This window comes from Quercus robur, chromosome 5, assembly GCF_932294415.1.
Source record: "Quercus robur chromosome 5, dhQueRobu3.1, whole genome shotgun sequence".
Lineage (NCBI taxonomy): Eukaryota > Viridiplantae > Streptophyta > Magnoliopsida > Fagales > Fagaceae > Quercus > Quercus robur.
In genome coordinates, this window is record NC_065538.1 from 39776157 (window position 1) to 39801536 (window position 25380).

General features: G+C 35.0%; 1 protein-coding gene across 1 annotated transcript; it reads right to left on the bottom strand.

The window, feature by feature from the left end:
* Nucleotides 1-17990: 17990 nt before the first annotated feature.
* LOC126725899 (PAP-specific phosphatase HAL2-like) lies at nucleotides 17991-23738 on the bottom strand. The gene is made up of 3 exons (XM_050430910.1): nucleotides 22298-23738; nucleotides 18833-19520; nucleotides 17991-18545 (listed from the first exon to the last, which is right to left on the bottom strand). Exons 1-3 carry the CDS (start codon nucleotides 22680-22682, stop codon nucleotides 18242-18244), a joined length of 1377 nt encoding a protein of 458 aa, XP_050286867.1. The 5' UTR covers nucleotides 22683-23738; the 3' UTR covers nucleotides 17991-18241.
* Nucleotides 23739-25380: the final 1642 nt, after the last annotated feature.

A 25380-nucleotide genomic window follows, 5' to 3' on the forward strand; every position in this document is an offset into this window, starting at 1 on the left:
ACAAGACTTGATTACATAATTTGGAGCTTTACATTTGACTCCACTTTTAATCATAACATTTGATCTTTTTGATCCTTTTGAGACAATCACCTCTCATTGTGAGAGTGATATCTGATATTTTACCTTGATGAGATAGCCTTTGGCTTTTTGAATAATCATTCACTTTAATTTTTGGTCGCTTTCCCTTTTTTCTAGTCGAATACTAGTATGTGCGACAGCCTTTTGCAGCTCAATATCTCTTTTCATTTGGAGATTTACATTTGGTGAGCTCTTTTTAGCAAAAACAAAATTAAAGAGTAGGAAGATATATAGGCACAAGTCTATGCATGTCTCAAGATCAACATAACCATTCACTAATCATTCATGACAAGTTTAAAGATCTATTTACAACAGTCACATAGAATTCAAGATTTCTTCCACAGTGATAAGAATGCAAAGAAACAAGCTACGCTCGTAAATGCATAAAGCCATTAGCACAAAGGTACAAAGCAAAATAAGTTTTGAGACAAAACTTCAACAATGTCGATCAAACTTTTTGATTTTCTACTTTTTACATGGTTTTTGGATTTTTGACACATAAGAAAGAAAAGATTGATCAAAAACAACAATGTAAAAACAACAAAAACAAACAAAGCAGTTAACATCCAACAGAATCATGCTATACAAAAAGCCAACAAAGTATTGTGTGCCCTAAAAGAAAAACTAACACATTGTAAATATGTGAAGCACACATCACACAAGAGATTTAAGGAATTGTACCAACACCAATGGTCTTACAAAGGGATTCAAACCGTGGACCATCGAGAAGCTTAATGAAGATGTCCACCTTTTGATTGTCGGTGTGTATGAATTCAAGACACACAACTCTTTCCTCTACTAAATCTCGAATGAAATGGTAACGTATCTCTATGTGTTTGGATTTTAAATGCTGGATAGGATTCTTAGAAAGATTGATGGCACCGGTGTTGTCACAGAAGACACACATTATCTCTTAAGGAATTCCATAGTCATGAAGTAATTTCTTCATCCAAAGAAGCTGGGTGCAGCAACTTCCTGTGGCTATGTACTCTGCTTCAGCAGTAGAGAGAGACATGGAATTTTGTTTCTTGCTCATCCACGAGACAAGATTGTTAGCAAGGTAGAAGCAGCCTCCTGAAGTACTCTTCCGATCGTCCACACTACCAGCCCAGTCAGCATCTGAATACCCGGCAAGACAAGCATTTAAGTCTTTTGAATACCACAGACCATAGTCTGAAGTTCCATTGATATATCGAATAATTCGCTTAACCGCAGTCAGGTGTGATTCCTTTGGATTAGGTTGATATCTGGCACAAACACCAACGCTGAATGCAATGTCCGGTCTACTAGCTGTAAGATAGAGTAAACTCCCAATGATACTCCTATATAAGGTAGGACTCACTTCCACTCCAGAAGAATCAACATTCAGTTTAGTAAACGAGCTCATGGGAGTGGAGGCATGTTTTTTGGAGTCTAGTCCAAACTTCTTGACAATGTTTCTAGCATACTTTTCTTGTGAAACGAATATGCCTTCCTTCTGTTGTTTGACTTGAAGGCCCAAGAAAAATGTGAGTTCCCCCACTATACTCATCTCAAATTCTTTCTTCATCTCCTTAGAGAATTCAATAGCTCGATCTTCAATGGTAGCCCCAAACACTATGTCATTAACATATACTTGTGCCACAAGGAGATAATCTTCATCATTTTTGACAAACAAAGTCCGGTCGGCATATCCCCTTTTGAATCCTCTATCTAGGAGGTAATGTGTAAGCCGATCATACCAAGCTCTAGGTGCTTGTTTTAAGCCATAAAGGGCTTTCTTCAATCTCAACACATGGTCAGGAAAGTAAGGATCCTCAAATCCTTTTGGTTGCTCAACAAACACTTCTTCATTCAGGTATCCATTTAGAAATGCACATTTTACATCCATTTGATAGAGTTTGAAGTTCATAGTGCATGCAATGGACATGAGAATTCAAATAGACTCAAGTCTTGCCATAGGAGCGAAGAATTCATCAAAGTCTACTCCTTCTACTTAAGTGTATCCTTGAGCTACTAACTGAGATTTATTTCGTATTATCTCTCCATCTTCATTGGTTTTGTTTTTGAATATCCATTTCGTGCCTATGACATGAACATTTCAGGCCTTGGAGCAAGTTCCCACACATCATTCCTCACAAACTAATTCAGCTCTTCATGCATTGACTCAACCCAATTCTCATCTTGAAAAGCCTCTTCTACCCTTTTTGGCTCAAATTGAGCAAGGTAGCAATGATATGTTACATGATTGGCCAAAAGGATGTTTCCCTTTATGAGGCGAAGACCTTCATCTAGAGACCCTATGATGTTGCTTTCCGAATGATTCTTAATCACTCTTGATGATGGCTTCTTTGATGTGGAGACTTCATCACTCCGTGAGATGGGAGGATGGACTTCCGGAGGAGTGAGAGGACTTGATGTTCTAGATATTGATCTTGTTTCCATTCTTGGGTTCATGGGAGTTAATTCTTCTTCTGGTGTAGATTCTTCAACTTCTATATCAAGAGCTTCGACCTCAACATCAGGTTCTTTGGTGCTCGGCCCTTCTCTATCATCAATCATCTCTACTTTAGTTAAGGCATCATCAATCTTGACATTGATGGACTCCATCACTGTCTTAGTTCTCTTGTTAAAAACTCTATACGCCCGACTCGTAGTAGATTCCCAAGGAAAATACCTTCATCACTTTTTGCATCAAATTTCCCAAGATTCTCCCGATCATTTAGGATATAACACTTGCTTCCAAACACTCAGAAATACTTTACTCTAGGCTTCTTTCCATTCCAAATCTCATAGGCGGTCTTCTTTGTTCCTACTCGGAAAAATATTTTATTGCCAATGTGATACGAGGTGTTTACAGCTTCTCCCCAAAACTTTTGAGGTATTTGCTTATTAAGTAACATGACTCTTGCCATTTCCTGAATCACCCGATTCTTTCTCTCTACCACTCCATTTTGTTGAGGAGTTTTGGGGGCTGAAAATTCCTTTTTGATTCCATTCTTTTCACAGAAAGACTCAAATCTTGCATTCTCAAATTCCCTCCCATGATCACTTCTTATCTTGGCAATAGGGACCCCTCTCTCATTTTGTAGTTTCTTGCACAGAATTTCCAACCTTTCACATGCTTCTGATTTTTCTCTAAGAAATTTAACCCAAGTGTATCTTGAATAATCATCCACAATGACCATAATGTACCTCTTTCCTCCTAGACTTTCAGTTCTGGTAGGCCCCATTAGATCAACATGAAGTAACTCTAAACACCGAGAAGTAGCAATCACATTCACCTTGTGATGACTTGCCTTTGTTTGCTTTCCCATTTGACATGCACCACAAATAGTCTTCTTCACCTTTCCAAACTTAGGAAGTCCTTCAATTGCTTCAAGTTTGGACACTTTAGCTACTTGTTTGAAATTCGCATGCCCAAATCTGTGATGCCAAAGTTCCAACATGTTAACACGAGCACTTCTACACGAAATGGGTGCCGTAGGAACTACTCCATAGCAGTTGTCTGAAGTCCGATTTCCCTCCAAGACTTGAATCCCTTCTTCATTGATGATTAAGCATCCCTTCTTAGAGAATTGGACCAGGAAGTCCTCATCACATATTTGAGTGATGCTCAGAAGATTTGCCTTCAGCCCTTTGATGTATAAAACATCTTTCAACAGAGGTAATCCAGGTATCTCGATAGTCCCTTTACCGAGAACTTGAGCATGACTTCCATCACCAAAAGTCACATAGTCACCAACCTTTTCTTTGAGTGTCTTAAACAGTGACTTATCCCCTGTCATATGACGAGAACAACCACTGTCAAGATACCACAAGCATGAATTAAATACCTTCAATGAGGTATGCACAAATAAGCTCACATGAGACAAACATTCTTGACCTTCAAACAGAATCTTATCTTCAATTTTCATGTTTCTGTTAGATTGACCTTTCATTTTTAGACTCTCAATCATCTCACACAACATTCTATTTTTTCTTTTGTATTTCTTAATCAACGATTTAGATTCAGATATGCTATTGTGTAAGATGTGATTCTTATTTTCAAAATATTTTAGCATGTGAACAAATATCCTAGCATGTTTCTTGGTTTTTAACAACTCTACGAGTTCATTGTTAAGACACCCTTCAAACATACTCATAGAGTCATTTTCACAACCACTTAAACTACAATTCAGCATGGCATTTTCCATAACAGCATCCATAACAAAGGCGTCTAGGATCGCACTTAGGTAATTAAACTACAACAAGTGCACCTGCTCTAATACCAATTGAAAGTTCAAATAGTGTAAAAACACCCTTGAACATTTAGACCCCCAATTTACAAATTAACCAATTCAAGCTTTATGTCAAACAACTAGTGTGCGGAAAATGAACAAAAACTATAAAACAGAATTGGTAAACAATCTAAGCCAATTTAAAATCACAACCCATAGCAGATAATAAAAGGCAAAGATAAAAGGGAAGGAAGATGCAAACACAAGGACAACACGCGATGTGTTATCGAAGAGGAAACCGAAGCCCTTGGCGTAAAACCTCTCCGCCGCCCTCCAAGCTGTAAGTAATCCACTAGAAAATGTAGTTGGGATACATGGACAGCAATAGACTCTCAAAGCCTAATCTACCCAGTGCACCTAAGCCCTCCAAGCTTCTTGCTCCAACGAGATTGGGCCGAACCTATTTCTTTTCTAGCTTCCCGGATTCCGCTACTTGACCATAGCATCAACCAATGTAAATTGGTTCCTTCCTAACTGTTTCCCAGAACACCAAACAGCCCTCTCACAGTAATGGATATGGTGAGAAAAGGTTTTGGTAAAATGCCTCTCAAGGGTTTAACAATGGAGAGGAAGAAAGTTGAGGAATTTAAAGAGACTCTTATGTAAAGATTGTAGATGAATCAATCTTGTTTTACTCTAGGATTTCTCTCTCAAAATTCTCTCTAGAAGCTCTCTTTTTTTTGTGGGTATAAGGGGTATTTATACTGGGGTGAGAAAAGAATGTGAAACGTCAGGTTTTTCAAAACAGGGATGGCTCGCGGCTTGACTGAGTCGCGAGATCTAGCCACGCGATAACAGAACGGCCAGTTGTCCTATTTTGTCCTGTAGTGCTCCAGCTAGCATGACGCTTCAACTTCTGGCATGCTTGGCACGTGTGCTGCTTCTGGCGGCTTGCAGCCGCGAGTCACCCGCGAGACTCTGTTTTCTTGCACACTCTTGAGCATTCAACACTCTATCTCACTCACTACCCTTACAACAAACCCACCTAAATACAGGGTTACTAATTGCTGAAATACAAGCAAATTTAGCACGGAATAAAGCCAACAAGATGGTTGAATAAATTCAACCTTACAGTTCATTGGAGTCATTCTTTAATGACTGCCCTTGTTTGATTAAGTGTTTGTTTGCATGATATCTTTTGTTTACATACTTGATTGCACTATGCTTGTTCTTGTTTATACCTTGTGTTCAACTTGTCTTAAGCTTAACGAAAGTTTTGTTTATGTGCGAGTGTTTCAGGTTACAGGTATAAACTGCAAGTGCTTCATAGTTTCTAGATTAGGTGTGAGTGAGTTTTGCCATTGTTCCCAAACTCACGTTTAAGTCTAGAGTCTGTTGTTAGGGGTTTTGTCACGGAATAGCCAAAGGGGGAGATTGTAAAGTTATGATTTACAAATTTGTATTTTGTTGGCTTTTATTTCGTGTCAAATTTGTTTGTAATTATTTTCAATCTTGTGTACCTTGTATTTATTGTGGGATTTGATTGTAAGGGTTGTGTGCTAGAGAGAGAGTGTGTGAAGACTCAAGCAAGTGAAGCATGTGCCTTGCACATGACGGGAATGCGAAGAGTCTGTACAAATGGAGACAGCTGTGTCTTGCGAGTATTTCGCAGGTAAGGCCTTCCCACGAGACACCCGCGAGACATTCTGTTCTGCCAGTCTGTACTGTCTAATACACACTTTCTGTACCCTCACTATATATACCCATATTACCCACAAATGTGATAGAGAGCTTCTGAGAGAAAACCCTAGCTAAAACACTTGAGTTAGAAATTGTTTTACCAACAATTCTCTACACATTTGTTTGTGGAATTTCCTCATCTCCTACCTCTCCATTTCCATACCATTGAGAGGTCAATAGCCCAAACACTTACCACACCTTTTGAGAGTGTCCAGTGAGTTTTTGGTGCTACTGGGAAACATTGGAAGTAGCCAAGGATGGCAGATGCAACATGGAGCTTGTTGCGGGATCCGGAGAGCTAGACAAGACATGGTTCCGAGAAGCCTTGTTGGAGTAGAAGCTTGGAGGGCTTAGGTACAGAGGGTAGATTAGGCTTGGAGGGTCTCTTGCTTACCCATATATCCCAACTGATTGTCTAGTAGATCGATTATCGCTTGGAGGGCAGCGGAGAGGTTTTTCGCCGAGTTTTTCGGTTTTCTCTTCGATAACACGTCTCGGTGTTATTTGTGTTTGCATCTCTCTTCCCTACTCTTGTTCATTTCATTTTATTGCTATGTTGCTTTAAATATGAATTACAGTAGCTCTCTTGTTTGTTCGCTTGCATTTACACTATTTCGCACTTAGTATTAAGTTAGTGTAAAATCAATCAAGCCATAATTTGAATTGGGGGTCTAAACAAGCTCTTGTGTTTTCACACAATTCGAGCTTTCAACTTTAAAGATTACTACATTTTAATCCTTGAGTACCCAGTTTAATCCTTTAAGTTATTCATCATATATTTATGAAATCCAATTTCATAAATATATACTTTAGTAACTCCTTACTAAAGTGGTTAGGTCTAACACTTTGAATAACCAAACCCATTAAACTTATCTCAAGGGAATATTTTATATATCCGTTAAGAGATTGTGATTTCCATCTTGAGAATATATGTTCCTTTAACACTAAATGTGGCTGCCCAACATACTGAGTTTTTTATCGTGACTTTAGATCTCACTCTTGATATATCAAAGCAACCTGCACTTCATGATCAAGTTCATTATTCTCTCAGGATTTAAAGTTGATGTAAATAGAAGTCATGAGATTTATTATTCATTTGACAGTCATTAGTAGAATAATAAATCTCATAGCGGTTTAATTTAATATGTCTTAACACTTAAAACATATTAACATATCAACTAGAAGTCTCCACTTCCACAATCAAGACAAATCATCTTAGTTGATATGCTATAGTGTTTGTAGATGAAATGCCCAATTTCATCACCGACTATAAACTAAAATTCTGAATTTACAAAGAACTTGTGATTTATATCTTCTGTGACTAAATCACATAAATCACATACTATGCATCTCATGGACTATATGATAATGTCCAAATATTCATTTTACCATTATTTTAGATAATAATAAAACAACTTTATTAATCATAATATAATGTCATACATAGCATCATACAACAGGATTTAAAGAGCACATATCTTAACAATCTCTCACTTGCCCTAAAGACTATTGTGCACTAATTGAACACCCATTCTCTTCAAATATGACTCAAAAGTCCTTTGTGGCAAGGCTTTGGTAATGGGATTTGCTAGATTATTTGCACTATCAATCTTTGCTACTACTACATCTCCTTGAGCAAAAATGTCTCGAATGATGTGGTACTTTCTTTCAATGTGATTTCCTTTCTTGTGATTCCTAGGATCTTTGGATTGTGAAACCGGTCCACTATTGTCACAAAACAATGTGATACGAACTTGCTCCATTCTCACAACACCAAGATGAGAAAGGAATTTCTGAAGCCAAACAGCTTCCTTTGTTGCTTCACAAGCAGCAACATATTCAACCTCTATGGTGGAGTCAGTAATACAAGATTGCTTAACACTCCTCCAACTTATGGCTCCACCTCCCATGGTGAACACACAACCTGAAGTGGACTTTCTAAAATCAAGATCTGATTGAAAATCAGAATTTGTATAACCAATGGGAATCAAATCCTCACACCAGTAAACAAGCATATAATCTCTCGTTCTCTGTAGATACTTGAGAATATGTTTTAGAGCTTGTCAATGTTTTGGTCCTGGATTTTATTGATATCGACTAACCATGCCAACTGAATAACAGATATATGGTCTAGTACAAAGCATGGAATACATGAAACTTCCCACTACAAAAGCATAGGGAATTTGTCTCATCATATTTTCTTCCTCAAGAGTCTTAGGCCTTTGGTCATTAGACAGAGGAACTCCATGTCTAAAAGGAAGCAATCCTTTCTTGGAGTTTTGCATGCTAAACCATTAACCTTATCTTTATATCCAACTTGTGACAAGCCTAACATTCTATTCTTGTAATCTCACCAAAGCTTGATCCCTAGAATAAATTTAGCTTCGCCCAAGTCCTTCATATCAAATTGGCTTGATAACCAAATCTTTACTAATGACATTACCCCTACATCGTTTCCAATGAGTAGAATATCATCAACATAAAGCACTAGGAACATTACTACTTTATCTCGATGTCTTTTGTACAAACCTAGTTCATCTAGATTTTGTTCAAAACCAAATGACTTGATTGCTTGATCAAATCTAATGTTCCATGATCTAGATGCTTGCTTAAGTCCATAAATGGACCTTTTCAACTTGCATACTATATGCTCTTGGTTCTTTACTATGAAACCTTCTGGTTGCATCATATAGATTTCTTCTTCAAGATTGCCATTAAGAAATGCAGTCTTGACATCCATTTGCCAAATCTTATAATCATAATGAGCAGCAATGGATGAGAATTCTAATAGATTTAAAAATTGCTACTGGTGAAAAGGGTTTTTCATAATCAATACCTTCTTTTTGTGTATACCCTTTCGCCACTAGCCTTGCTTTAAAGGTTTCAACCTTTCCATCTATCCCTCTCTTCCTCTTGTAAATCCATTTGCAACCAACAGGTTTAATTCCGTTAGATGCCTTTACAAGATCCCAAACTTGATTGTAAAACATTGAATCCAATTCAAATTTTATAGCTTTGATCCAATGATGTGCATCTATATCTTTCATTGCCTCTTCATAAGTGTAACGATCAGAATCAACCTCTTCTGAGATAGCTTCATAAGTTTGTCCCTGACCTATAATTCTTACAAGTGGCCTTATAATCCTCCCACTACGACGAAGCACCTGTGTACTAGACATCTCATGAGTAAAATCTTATGGTGTATCTAATACAACCACATCATCCCTAGTTTCATAAATTGGTTGTTCAATTACAGGTTCATCTAATTCAGCCAAGACAACTTTACTTCTAGGATTAAAATTATTCACATAATCATCTTCTAAAAATTTGGCATTGGTGCTAACAAACACTTTGTTATCTTTATGATTATAGAAAAAATAACCCTTGGTTTCCTTTGAATACCCTAAAAACATGCATACTTTTGTTTTTGCTTCCAACTTATCAGACTTCCCTTTCAACACATGTACTGGACATCCCCAAATGTGAAGATATTTCATACTAGGCTTGCGCCCACTCCACAATTCCTTAGGTGTGTTGGGAACTGATTTTAATGGAACTAAATTTAAAATATGCATTGCAGTTTTTAGTGCATATATCCAAAAGGAAATTGGTAAAGTTGAATAATTCATCATGGACCTAACCATTTCTAAAAAAGTCATATTCCTTCTCTTTGCTACACCATTTTGTTGGGGAGTTCCAGGTGCAATCAATTGGGATACAATCCCATTTTGAGTTAAGTAATCCTTGAAATCCCCAAAAAGGTATTCGTCTCGATCAGATCAAATGGCCCTTATGTGTTTACCTAATTAGTTCTCAACTTCAATCCTAAACTCTTTGAACTTTTCAAAGGCTTTGGACTTCCGTCACATTAGGTACACATAACCATATCTTAAGTAATCATTCGTAAAAGTGATGAAGTACTCATAAGCTCCTTTTGCTTGGGTTGACATAGGACCACATACATCCGTATAAACTAATTCAAGCAACTCTTGGGCTCTTCTACCTTTTGCATTAAAAGGCCGTTTGGTCATTTTACCTTCCAAACAAGATTCACAAACTGAAAATCCATCAAAGTCCAATGGCTCTAAAAGTCCATCTTTGATCAGTCTTTGAATTTTGTTTGAATTAATATGACCCAAACACAAGTGCCAAAGATATGCATCATTAGTAGAAGGCAACTTTCTCTTTAATGATTTTACATGAGAGTTATTATCTCTTTCAGAATTTTATAATTCATGCTTATTAGGAGTTAAAATATGAAGACCATCAACAATATTGCCAGAATAAATACACACTTTATCCTTCTTTATTACAACATTATCTTTCAGGATAACACAATATCCATATTTACCTAAATAAGTTGCAGAAATTAAATTCCTATGAACATTAGGTACATACAAACAGTCTTTCAATATTAAAATTCTAGAATTAAAACACATATTAAACACTCCAATAGCTACAACTGGAATTCTGCTCCCATTAGCCAAAGTAAGAAACAATTCCCCTTCATTTAGCTTTCTGGTCTCTTGGAACCCCTGCAAAGTATTGCAGATATGATTAGTACAACCTCACACACCAGGAATTCGTGGGATTTTGTACTAAATATATTTCAAGAAGGAATGAACTTTTCATACCCTTATTATTGGCAACTCTAAATTTTGGACAATTCTTCTTCCAATGACCTTTCTCGCCACAATGGAAACACTTTCCTTTGCCATAGTCCTTCTTCTTTCCCTTGTTGCCAACTCTTAAGGCAATTTGTTTACCATCTTGCTTGGCGAAGTCCTTCTTCTTCTTCTTTTGAATTAGGATGAGAAGTAGAAGCTTCAACCATATTGGCATCAACACTGGATGTACCAAGAATGCCTTCCGCCGCCACCAATTCATTCATTAATTCAGACAATGTATAAATTTTTTTGTTCATGTTATAATTAAGTCTGAATTCCTTGAATGATTTTGGTAGTGACTAGAGTATCATATCCGCTTGGGATTCTCCATCAATATCGGCACCTAAAACCTCCAGTATATTCATATGAGAGATCATCCTAAGACAATGCTCCCTTACTGAAGTACCTTCAGCCATTTTGGTATTATAAATCTGCCTCATAATTTCTTGCCTAGCAAAACGACCTTGCTCACCAAACATCTCCTTCAGACTTAGCATTATGTTCGAGACTAGTTCTACATCCTGCATTTGATGTTGTAGAACATTTGAGATAGATGCTAGGATATAGCACTTGGCCATCTCATTAGAATTCTACCAACGATCATATTGCTATTTTTCCTCAAGAGGAGCATCTAATGATGGAAAGTTAGGACAAGCTTGACTAAGCACATACTTGTGCTCTTTAGTAGTAAGAACAATGTCAAAATTTCTTTTCCAGTCAACATAGTTGGATGCAATCAGTTCATTTTGATTAAGAATAGCAACAAGTGGACTAAATGATGGCATGATTAAATTTGAAAACAATAAACATGAATATAATAAGTAAACTGGACATTATCAATTTAGCATATAAACATATAATATGAAACCTTAACAAAACCATAATATAAAATATGCAACAACAACCCAATCCATATTCAATATCCCTTAGCATAGAGTGAACATTAAATACCATGATTGATTGAGAACTATTCTCATTATTAGTGCTATCATGATAACTCTTATCAAACACTAATAATATGTTGTATTAACTTTAGACTCTAAGTAATAATGACATAGCTCCTTTGGGAGATTAACATTACACTTAGTCTAGTGTACACCATTATCTAGAATCATGTGTAGCCACATTTCATTTCCCTTATAGCCTTTAAACTTGTGATACCATGAAACAAAACACCCTCCTTTGGGATCGTGAGGCATATATGCCAAGACGAGGTGCTTGTTCACACTACTTTAAACGGATAAGTTCAATCTTATAGTACTATGAAGTAAACACCCTCCTTTGGGATCACAAGGCATATACGCCAAGACGAGGTGCTTACCCACACTACTATTAATCGATAATGGAGGTCATGAGATCCAACCCTTGTATCTCTCTCCCACTAGATATTTTAAAAGAAAGGATTTTAGCTAGAAAACATGTGAAATCTCATCACACATAGCCTTGCACTTTATCTATGTTTTAACACTTAGTGAAAATTCATAAAACAGTTCATTCGATCAATCAAAGGTATTTCTCGATCAATCGAAATGTTCAACAAATTCATTTCAAATCTTCTGGATGACTCAATCGACTCACAATTCCTATTCGATCGATCGAAAAGGAACATTCAATCGATCGAAGGGAATTCTCGATCGGTCGAAAAATTGAAGAAATTCATCACAAAGTCTCTAGTTGACACGATTGATTCTTGATCGCCATTCGATTGATTGAAAAAGAACATTCGATCAATCGAAGGTGATTCTCGATTGATCGAAACTCGTGGAACTGAATTTTTTCAAATTTTTCTGGTAACCTTTTTTTGACGTTTCACTTGAACAAAACATAGTTTCTTGATTACAACATAATGATATTGAGATCAAAACTGAATTTCATTGATGCTATAGCCTTAAAGTTTAATTTAACATACTTAATATCAAACTTAAACAACATCATAACATCAATTTCAGTTTTTATCAAACAGTAATTTCAACAACCATGCAGAAAATTAATTGTAGAATCTTCTAACATTATGAAATTACTATTTTTAGTCCCAAAACTCACAAAACATGTTATACAATTTCGAAATTGAAGACCGCTCTGATACCTGGAGAAACATGGTTTGTATCGCATACAAAACATAGCGGAAAATTAACGGATCTACTTCATTCGCAATTGATAACGTGTACTATGTAAATTTCAGAATTTAAGAATAAGAGAGTGTACCTTGGTACAGTGAAATTCAAAAATCAAAGATTAGAAGTACTTGGGAATACTTGTAATCTTCACTCCAATTCCACATATGCCCAAGAAGTGTGGTCTCTCAATCAGTTTATATGTATGTGTTCAAAGGAGAATAAGAGAGTAACTTACACTCACATACACACCATTTCATTCTCTTATAAAATTCTGTATGTTTCTCTCCTTAAATATAACTGATTATCTAATTGGTCTAGCCTTTTGGGCCATTCCAATTGGGCTTTTGTATGTTGCTTGGAGTGGAATCAAAAGAAAACAAATAAGACACTTGCTCCAATGGGTTTTGAGCCTTTCTGCCAACTATTGACAAGCCCAAAATTACCATTAATTATATTTAATACCAGTATATAAATATAATTTCACTCTAGGACTTATTAATAAATTATATCTCAAGAATTTATTATACATACAACCCCTTCATTAAAATATTCATAGTAATACAAAGTCATGAATGTTAACTGTCACTCTGAAGATTACTACATCTTAATCCTTGAGTAACCAGTTTAATCTTTTAAGTTATTCATCATATATTTATGAAATCCAATTTCATAAATATATACTTTAGTAATTCCTTACCAAAGTGGTTAGGCCTAACACTCTGAATAACCAAACCTATTAAACTTATTTCAGGGAAATATTTTATATCTCTGTTAAGAGATTATAAATTCTATCTTGAGAATATATGTTCCTTCTACACTAAATGCAGCTGCCCAACATACTGAGGTTTTGATCGTGACTTTAGATCTCACTTCTGATACATCAAAGCAATCTACACTTCATGATCAGGTTCATTATTCTATCAGGATTGAGAGTTGATGTAAATAGAAGTCATGAGATTTATTATTCATTTGACAGTCGTTAGTAGAATAATAAATCTCACAGTGGTCTAGTTCAATATATCTTGACTTAAAACATATCAACTAGAAGTCTCCACTTCCAAGATCAAGAAAAATTATTTTAGTTGATATGTTATAGTCTTCGCAGATAAAATGCCCAATTTCATCATCGACTACAAACTAAAATTCTGAGTTTACAAAGACCTTGTGATTTATATCTTTTGTGACTAAATCACATACTATGCATCTCATGGACTATATGATAATTTCCAAATATTCATGTTACCATTATTTTAGATAATAATAAAATAACATTATTAATCACAACATAATGTCATACATAGCATCATACAATAGGATTTAAAGGGCACATATCCTAATAGGAGATGCCTCAGTTGTCCTTAATTATTGCAAAAAACAATAGGCTCAAAACTCCAATTTCTTTTATGCAATTCATTGTAATGATGTTGGCCATATTGTTAATATTTTTTCTTCTTTGGTGGATGCGCAACCAAGAATGGCTTATCAATACTTTGGGGATGTAGTGACATTTGACATGACTTATAAAACAAACAAGTATGATATGCTATTTGCTCCTTTTATGGGGTTAAACCATCATTGTCAATCAATTTTATTTGGTTGTGCATTGTTGCAAGATGAGACAGAATAAACTTTTGTATGGTTGTTTGAAACTTGGCTTCAAGCAATGCGGGGGAAGAAACAATATCTATTATTATGGATCAAGATTTAGCCATGGGTGCAGCTATTGCAAAGGTATTCCCAAGAACTTTGTTATCATCTTTGTCTTTGGCATATTAAGAAGAAATTTCTAAAGAAACTTTCCCATATATATTATAAGAAGTCAATATTCAAATGTGAGTTGAAGAGATGCATACGCGAGTCACCTAGCATGGAAAAATTTGAGGGGGCTTGGAAAAGCCTAATATTGACTTATAGCTTGGATAGAAATGAATGGAAATTTTTTTAGGTAGAATGGAAACATTTTTTTTTTTTCCTTAAAACTCATTGAAAGACATCTAAACATCTTTGTCATAGAAAAACTAGCAGCTTCATGGGTAGCAAAGTTACAGCATCTCCTAATCCAAACATCTCTAATTACAAAAGTTGATATGTGAAAAAGTGGTTTTATTCAATCAATGGGAGATCAAGTGTACAACTAACATAAAAACATTTAGCAGTAACAACTAACAACTAATACAATAGTGTTTGCTGCTCCATAATCACTCTTAAACCTACAAAAATTCTTAGTCACTAATAATACATTTTGTTTTCCCATCAAAACGTTTGTCAATGAGCCTTCTAGCATTTCCCCGCAAAATGAAATGAAGTGTTTCTTTTAATACTTTCACGATTAGTTATAAGCAATAAATCTTACTTTAAGAGCCTATTCAAAAAATTAGAGCAAGTCAGTACTGCTACTTCCATATGGTGATGTTATCTTCCAAAAGGTCGAGAAAAACTAAAATTGAAAGCATCAATGCAAAGTGAGAGACATAGTGACAACAAACCACTACACCCACCAAAATTTTTAACTTCAGCAATCAAATATAGATGCAATAGAATAAAATAGTTCTAGTTAAGAAAAGTTAAAGAGGAAAAAAACGTGTGAGACAACATAGTCTGGAACGATAGGTAGAGAATGAATAAAATCACTTTAAAATAATCATTATACATTCATACCTATGACAATAGTTGTGTTATTGAACAAAGTCTGGCGGTTGTGGCTTTTTTTTTTTTTTTTTTGGTGGATGCTATCGGTGACTTGGCCATGGAAGTGGAAGAGCCATGGCCGAGAGAGAGAAACGTGTAGTGGAGAGAAAGACAGAGAGTTAGATGTATACACTTTTTTGGGTTTAGAGATAAGTATCAAATGTACAAGGGATAATAAATGAGATCAATTAGAATATTAGCATTAATGAGGGTTTTGTTTTATCGTTGGATTTACTTAAATTCAATGATTTAGAAGAAGGCGTAATTCTTACACTTATATCATGTGTAACTTGAACTTATCTCTATATAATAGATAAAATGTACATTATTATAAAATTAAATGTGCCATGTAACTGACACATTATAATCTTCGCACAATAATGGTTGATTAGGTTTTAGGATTTACAGGGTAAAAAAAAAAAAAAATTTACATGATCCTTACTATGTCCTTGATTATTGCTAATATGCTCTACCCATTTTAACATTTCCAACCATACTTTTGGTCGAATTGGTAATGAAGTGGATCATCCAATTGCCCCGATATTTAAGTAACGGAAAAAGAGGGAGTAAAGCAAGCTATTAGTTGCTAGATACTAGACAAGACACATGTAACTGCAACACTCTTCTTAATCTCTTCCAAATACATATGCGGTAGTTCTCACGATCATTCTTTATGATTATCATCAAAGTAGTTACAGTTAGGGTTTGTTCTCTAAATCTAATTTATTGGCATATTATAAATAATTAAATTGTTTAATTATGTGAGACTATTTGTATATGAACTAATTTAATATTATTATCTAATCCTTGAGATACATTGGATGTGATTTATGTAATATAATTACAGAATATATAAATCATAAATTCCTTGAAAACTCAAAAAACTTAGTTCAGAGTTAGTGATGAAATTTGGTGTTTCATCAGCGAAATCTATAACATTTCAACTAAGATGGTATGTCTTGATTATGGAAGCGGAGACTTTTAGTTGATGTGTTGGTGTGTCTTTAGTGTGTAAGAGATATTGAACTGGACTACTATGAGATTAATTATTCAATTAACAACTATTACCTAAATAATAAATCTCGCGACTTCTATTTTCATAGATTCTCAATCCTTAGAGGATTGTGAATCTGATCATAAAATGTAGATTGCTCTGATATATATCATGAGTGAGATCTAATATAACGGTCAAAATCTTAATATGTTGGGTAATCGGCTAACCACATGTAGTGTTAAGGGAACACATATTCTCTAGATAGAATCTATAATCTCTTTCTATAGATATACGAAATATCCCCTTGAAATAAATTTAACGGGAACTGGTTATTCAAAGAGTTTGGCCCAGCCACTTTACTAAAATTTATATTTAATGAAATTAGATTTCGTAAAATATATGAATAATTAAAATAGTTTTTTTTTATCTTGGCACACATTTTACAAACATATCTACAATTAATGCAAGAATTTTCATATTTTAAAAATATCCACATTTTAACACAAAGTGCAAGTGAGAAAATAGAAATGAATTGATTGCTGCCGTTGAGGTTGTACATATGATTTATTAATTGTAACATTTTTGGTTAACTACTTATAATGTGGAGGTGCATGAGTAGGGACCTCACATGTCCAAATTTGAAAATTTTCTTGTAGCAATTTACTGCAATCAATTGGCTTTTTTCCCCCGGGATGAATTGGCTATCAGAATGTTCGTTTGTGTAGATGGGTGCAGGCTTATATCCATTAACCAACATTTGTCTTGGAAACATGCCATTCAGGAAGAGTGGGAGGTTTATCTTTGTATTAGAACCCTTGTATGTATGTGATTGTTTCTCAAAAAAAAGAAAAAAAAAAAAAAAAAAAGGATAATTGTTGCGCATTACTTAAGAGAGTGCATTGTGTGTAATATAACTTACCTTGGTATCCTCCCATAAAAGTTACTATGACTTTTAAGTAAAGTTTATAATATGCCTTAATGTTAGAACTCTTTTTCCTCTCTTTTGTATGTGTATCTTTTTCTCAAATATAAAAATAAAAAATCACCTCTAACTATTTTTGCCTCCTGAGAAGTATATTCCGCATTGCCACTTTACTATCCTTCATCTACAATCTACTGGGCTAGCCCATCCAATATTCGAGACACACGCAAGTGTGTATGTATATTATGTGTCAGGTACTAGTTTTTTAAGAAACACTAATACATTTGGTATCTTATAGTTTTCAATAATTAAATATGAAACAAAAAATACAAATTAGTTTATTTTAAAAATAGATTGTTTTGTTTTTGGAATAAGGGCTTTATTGCTTTTGGTAAAACGTGAAACAAAAATGCAAAAAGTTAATGGACTAGTAGGTACAAGTAACTAGTGTCATAAGATTTTTGGATGTTCTATATAGTGAACTCAAGTTGGTTCGTTTGATAGTTCTAAAAAGCATGAATCTATTTTAAAGAGTCATTGGAATAAAAAATTTAAATGAAATAAAACAAAACAGCATTCCAAAACTGTGCAATAAAAATAGGATGGTTTATTTCCTTGAAAGTGTTTAAACTTACAAATGCCCAGCCCTAGTCATTATTGGCAGGCTGATTTCTAGGGTCTCCTACAAACCTATAATTACAAACCTCACCCCACACACCCCACCAAAAAAAAAAAATTGACGATTCGCAATTTCCTGACCCTGTCTAGAGGAGGGGAGTCCCATTGATTTCTAAATAATCTTTGTGTTCTCTACATTGATGTTCAATGGCTGAACCTTATAGACTTGAGGAGTCCCAGCTAGCATCAACAGCACTGATGATCTTGTCATGTAGTTTGGGTCCAGCACATGCAATTATACCTCGATCAAGACCTTCTAGGTAAATGCCCTTTGAAAAGTCAAGTGGTCGCCCTCTGGCATCAGTTACCACTCCACCAGCCTCCTGTATGATAACAACTCCTGCTGCATGATCCCATATTTTCTCCTTGTAGCCTGCCCTTGCAAACTTCATAAAAATCTCAGCATCTCCACGGGCTATAGCAGCATATTTGACCATACTGTATACTCTTAGTGGTTGCTTCCTGCAGTCATATCATGACAAGTGAGTTCTTTCCACAGCCAAAATATTATACCCCAAGAATTCATCTTTAATGTTATTGGTATGTTAATTGTACAATTCAAGCTTCTTCTTTTTTTGGAGAAGATTCCAATTCAAGCTTGTGTAACTAAGATATAATTATTTTCTAAAAAGAATGAAAGGAAACATTAGTCAGTCACATTTAATTCAATTCATCATTTCCTCTGAGATTCGAGACAAAAATGTATTAATTTGGTAAAAGAAAATAGAATATAATAAAAACATATGTACCTAAGCCCCATGCTGTGAGCCACTCCTGCTGTGAAGGAGTGGCTTGAATTTGCCTTCTCAACTGGTTCACAAAAGGTTGCCAATGATGGATTATCAATGGAAGACACTCGAACTGGCCTTACAGAGTTTGGCCAGACTAACTTCTGATTTACATGGAGCAGTGGTTGCATCAAAGCCTTACCACTACCTCTCCTAGCGTAAATCACACAACCTTTGTCCCAAGACTCAGATGTTGGTGGAGTCAACTTAGAAATAATTCTGTGGTAGCGATGATGATAACTTAGCCATTCCTTTCTCATTGGATAATTTGGACACCCAAGAACTCCAAGCACTACTTGCCCATCCTCTATCAGTGCTAGAGCTACAGCATATTGATCCCCACGGACAAACCCCAATGTGCCATCAACAGGGTCAAGTGTCCAAAATCTTCCAGTAGGACCCCCAGTTGAGTTGCAACGGCTTATGGCTTCAAGAACCTCTGAGGTCCCAAGGGAAATATTTGGACCTTTGAGTCCAAAACGAGGTGCTTCAGCTAGACATTCATTTACAGTGTTCGATACAGTTGCTAATAGTCCAGCTGCATCAGCCTTGCAGAGTTTTTGAATATCTTCTTCAGCAACTATGGACACATTTTTACTCCCAAAGGACTCAGATAGCAACCAGCTGACTGTTGCTTGGACACTCCAATCTGTGTACATGTCGTGATTAGCATAATTAGCCAATCTTAAATAAATATCATCTTCAATACTTTATTTGAGGACTGAAATGTACTTGTTGAGGTTCAATTGGTGACTCTTTCTCCTTTATTTTTTTATTTTTTTATGGATAAGTAAAAAAATTTATTCCAAAAAGAGAGAGAAAATATACAACAAATGCTCAGATACAAGCATTAGTGGCCTATAATCCTAATGCACACAAATCCCTATTCCCTCACGGGGAAAACCTCTTTACCCCAAGGGCTAGAGAGAACTAAGCCTTACAAAATCCTGGACTAAAACTTACAATAAAGGTAAATATTACATAATCCAACTCTGAAAATATTATGGTGATTCTAATACTACACTGCAAGTTTTTTCACGGCAAGGCTATATGTTTAAACTGCAGTGCATTGATAAATTAAAGCCCCATTCATAAATGGTGACATAAAGATGTGCCAATAGAAGATTAGGAAACCAGTGGAGGCCCCAACCACTAAAAAGTAATTACTTCAAGACTAGTACTTAAAGGGGAAACTTCATCTTAGCAATTTTGAAGCACTTTGCCTACTATTGATAAAACTACAACACCATTTTACTTTCAACTAGCATTAAAAGTACTAATAGAATGCTAGAAAATGATGAATAATGACAAGGAAATTGAACTTATTCTTCCCCTGGAAAGGAAGGTAAAGGGATACCTTTACTAAAACAGCAAGAATATACGTAACATAAACAAAGAAAGGAAATTAGAATTCTGTATAAATTCTAGAGTTGTTGCAGTAAGAATATTTATGGTATAAGGAAACACTTCCCACAGTAAGGAGTTCTTTCCCAGGGAAAAAATGTTTGTTTAATAAGGAAACAGCATGAATATTGATCATTCATGGAGAGCAGACCAAGGGGGAAAAAATCATTGCAAGGAGACTTATATATGCTGAAGAAGATAAACAGATGAGGCCTCATTGTAACCTATTAGATTATTGACACCCACTATGAGGAGTGTCTTTTAGTGTCATCAATATAGGCAACTTTCTGAATTGCAGAAAAAAGGAATATAGAGAAATATATGAAAGGAAAAAAAAAATAAAGGAGAACCTTTATAAGGATATCTATTATTCTTTCTTGCTGATTCTAATGTTTACTATTCTGTCAAACTTTCTACAAGTTAACTGGATGCAACTGTAAGTGATTCAGTGAACAGAATATATATCTGACTATTGATAGATTGAATCACTTTCATGAAGATTGTGCTATAATGGTACATATTACATAAATAAAGAGCTAAAAATTCTAAAACAAATTCTTGATGCAAAAAGAATACAGCTTGTTTAATAAAATTTCATTGAAAATAGTCGGAAAATTGACGAAGTCCTTGGAACGTACTCACCCAAAAAAGTAATAGGTGCAAGAGGTGATTCAAAAAAAGAATTAGGTACTCTTTGCATTACTCTATTAGTACTAATTGTAAGTTCCTAACCTCATGAGCAAATTGTAAGTCAAAATTTTAGTATTACTGTATTGTTACTCATTGCAAGAGCTGATCAAAGACCATACCTCTCACCTTGAATTACGTTAGTACTATATATATATATATATATATATATATATATATTTTTTTTTTTTTTTTTTTTTTGGCCCCCACCTTTTAATTCTAAAACGGTTCTAAACATCTGCTAAAGAAGTCACAACTGACAAGGAAATTTACGATCATCTGAAAAGTCAAAATGTGGCTTCATAGTCAACTGTGGCTCTCAGAAACTAGGATGTCTTTCATGATCTATTCATAAACCGTATCCCAGGGCCCAGGCACGATAGCATTCTAATGGCTCCAATGTTGAGAGTTAAACTTAATTTAGTTTATGAAACTACATTTTATTTATGAAAAAAGTTAGTAAAACAGGGAGTTGTTGTATGCAGTAGTAAATTTTTGAAGTTGCCTAATCTAATATGGTGTAAGTTAAGAGTACAATAAGAGTTCTCTTTCTCTTCCCTCAACAATCTGTATTCCTTTAAGAGTGATTCTATTCCATTGTGAGTGGTGTGTTTGTGTGGGAAGGCCCACCCGCTTCCAACATCCAAATATCCAATACATAATTTTTTTTTTTTTTTTTTTCTAATTGCTTGTGTTATTGCACAACACTACATGGTTAACTTACTTTCCTTGAAAAAGGTCTTTTTAACACTTGTATTTAATAAAATATTTTTCTCTTATCAGAGAGTCTCTTATTTTTCTATTTTCTTCTAGCAATTAATCAACAAGCAATGTTCCACTTCCATGGGCTACTTTTGTTCATGCATTCCGCTTTCACCCCTATTTATTAACTTTATTTTCCCATTCTTATGAAATTCCTATTCAATTTGAAAATATATGTGGGTGGCTCAGAAATTGCACTTTTGATTAGCTCAGTTTCATTATAATATGTCCCAGAATCCAGATACCGAACCATTAAAAAAATTATTACCATATTAAAACCAAATCGAAGTAAACAAGTGACTATTAGTCTGTTCTATTATATTCTCACGCTATAATGTCAGAGAACAACATGAATAAGACCTAACAAGTCTTTAGCATATATTTGATTAGCACAGTGTCATACATCCTAAACCCAACTCGCATAAATGGATAACTTTTTAGTAGAATTAAAAAACCCACCAAAGATACAGCCAAAGGCAACCAAAATAATACATGAATACGAACACCAACACCAATAACAAGAACTCAATTAAGAAAAAATTATTAAGAAAAAGCAAGAAGATGAAGAATTACCTGCAACAGTGACAGGAGAATTGTCATCCTTGGATTGGACCTGACCGTTGGTTTTGGAAATCAAATTGCCTTGCACTCTCTGGCAGAGAGCACAAGCCATTTGCACAGCTCTTACAGCAACTTCCACTTCTTTGGAATATTTTTCTGATTCTGAGGGTGTACTGTCCAGCTTTGTCTGGTCCTCCATTATAGAAGAAGAAGAAGAACAACACAAACAACTTTGGTTGAACTTTGATAGAGAAACAAGATTGTGTTTTGATGAGTTGTGGTGGTGTGAGAAGAACAAAGTTCCTACGTGGTGGGAAATAAGGTGGTTGTTGATTATTCTTCCACTTCCTAAGACATGTGGAACTCTCCTAGCCAGACCTGAACAATATAAAGGCATCGATAATATCTCTCTCTCTCTCTCTCTCACAGGTAACCTATGATTTTAACTTGGATTATGTGTGTATATTGTGACGTTGGAAGAGGGTCAGAAAATTGAAAAGACCAAAAGACAGTAGTGGAGGTCAAGGGCAAATTTGAGAGAATAACATGATCTCAACAAAGAGAGAGGCTATACCGGTTGTGATCAGAGCAGAAGTGTTGGATTTGAAACTTGGATTAGTAACACATCAGTTTAGGAGATCAATTTGTGAAGTGTTAATGTATGTATATTCACTTATTTATAGTGTTTTGCTAGCTACTAAGTGAAGAGAAGTTTAATCACATACGATATTATTATGTTTTAGGATAATGATTGAGAAATCAGAAGTGAAGGAATGATTTGCTGCTCAATGCCAGAGGTTAGAGCACTAGCGTGTAAACTCCCCTCAGTTACTATTTTGCAACTCAATTCCTTAAAAGAATTCAACATCCGAGTTGCTATTCTTAAATTTTTTTACCAACTGGCTACAGTGAGGTTGCAGGTTATTAAAATTAAATATTGGAGTATATTTTATTATAAACAGTAATTTTTTCTCTCCTATTTAATAAAAAAATATTTACTGAACCCTCTTTCTCTCTCTTTTCTCTGCCTCTTGCCCAATGTTTCCAATTACTCTCCTTTCTCCAATCTCAGCAACGACGAAGATTGCTCGTTTTCGCCTGTAGATCGCTTGTGTGGGTCTTGGAGATTGCTTGTTTCCGATTGAAGATTGCTCGTTTCTGCTTGAAGATTGCTTGCGTGGGGCTTGGGTTTTAGATCGCTCGTTTGTGGCTCGGCAGAACTGAAGGGTATGGATCTTGGGTCTTGCATGGTTTTTGGGTCTTTGTTCTCATCTTAGAACTGAAGGGTAGGAATCCCAGTGGTTGTTTGTGGCTCGGCAATGGGTTTGAGTATGGATCTCAGCTGGTGATTCAGCAGTGAGTTTGGCAGTGGCAGTGGGTATGTATCTCAGTGGTTGTTTGTGGCTCGGTGGGTATGGAAATTTTGTTAAAATTTTTGGGTTTTTTCGGTGGTGGTGGTGGCTGGTGCTGTGGGTTTTTTTTTTTTTTTTTTAATTCTATTGTGTTTCAGTGGTGGTGGTGGTGGTGGTGATGATGGTTTGCTTTTGGTGGTTGGGTTGAGTTTTAGTGGGAGGTGGTTGCTGGCTTTGGTGGGTTGCTAGAGGTGGTAATGAACCGGTGATTGCTAGCCGTGGGTTTGATGGATAGAGAGAAAAGTGAATTGCTGATTGTATTATATTATTATCTAATTGGTTAGTTTATATTATTTCAGTGAGACGTACGTAAAAATAAAAACGGAAAAAGGTGCGAAATGAATGGATTAAATAGATAAAATGTAATTTGACTGTATGAGGGACTAAAATAGGTATTTTTAGTAAATTAGGTAAATTTTTATACTGTTTAGAGTATGAACAGTGATTTTTATCTTTTAATTACTTATTTTTTTAAATACACTCTCTAACAAATTTTTTATCTCATTCTCTATCTCATTTAAATATTATTTCTTCATTCATTATTTATTTTTTTTTTTAATAACTACACATCTTCTAACATTTTTTATTAAATACCTGATTATTATAAAAAATAAAAAATAAAAAACATTTGAATAATGAACAGTAGCTCATCAGACTTGATAAGCTACTACTGTTCATAAGCCAAAAAAAATTTCGAGTATAGAGAGTCCATTGGAGACTATTTTTATGGTGTCATTCTCTATTATAGAGATTTTTATGCATTTAGCTACACCATTGAAGATGCTCTAACATCTTGGACTTGGTGGCGTTAGCTTAAGGTCATACTAATATAATTGTTGAACCCTTCCTTATTATGTCGGGTTTGTCTAAACCCTATTCTATTGGTTCTTCAACAGTTCAATCAATAAAATGCTATTATAGTCATGCTGAGATTGTACTCCACCACCTTACTTCTTAGACGTTAGAGAGAGAGAATATTTTTACATCCTCAATTTCTATCCATTTTTCCACCCTATTTTCTCTCCAATCAAACAATAGAAAGTCTTCATCTACCCTTTTTTTTTTTTTTTTTTTTTTCATGTTCTCTATTTTCACCCTAACCAAATACCACATTATGACATTATAGCACAATGATGATACTATAGAGGGTATAGAAAGTCTTCATCTACTACTCATTTTCCTTTCTCCTTTTTTTTTTTTTTTTTTTTTTCACCCTAACCAAATACCAAATTATAGCACAATGATGATACTATAGAGGGTATTGATTCTCTAAGGAGGTTAATGTATGTGTTCCAAATATTTGGCATGTATTGAACTTTTGGCCTATTGGTATTTAGCTTATTTTATTATTTTTCAACCAAGTCAATGGCTTAATTAACACACCACAAGACCAACATAACTCTTCAACTTCTTCTCTACTCGAATAACCCCATTCTACCTTGGTTTCTCTCCCACAAAAATTGCTCAACTCTCTCTAGTAAAGAACAAATTGCCTTGTTCTATCTCCATCTTTAAGAGTCCATTTGATTGAGTGGATTTAAGGGAGGATAAAAAAATAAAATAAAATAAAAAAATAAAAAATAAAAAAAGAGAGAGAGAGAGAATATATTTTTTTGGATGTTTGATTGGGTGGATTTAAAGAGAGAAAACTAGCAAGGCCCAAGAGTTTTTCCTCCGAATCTA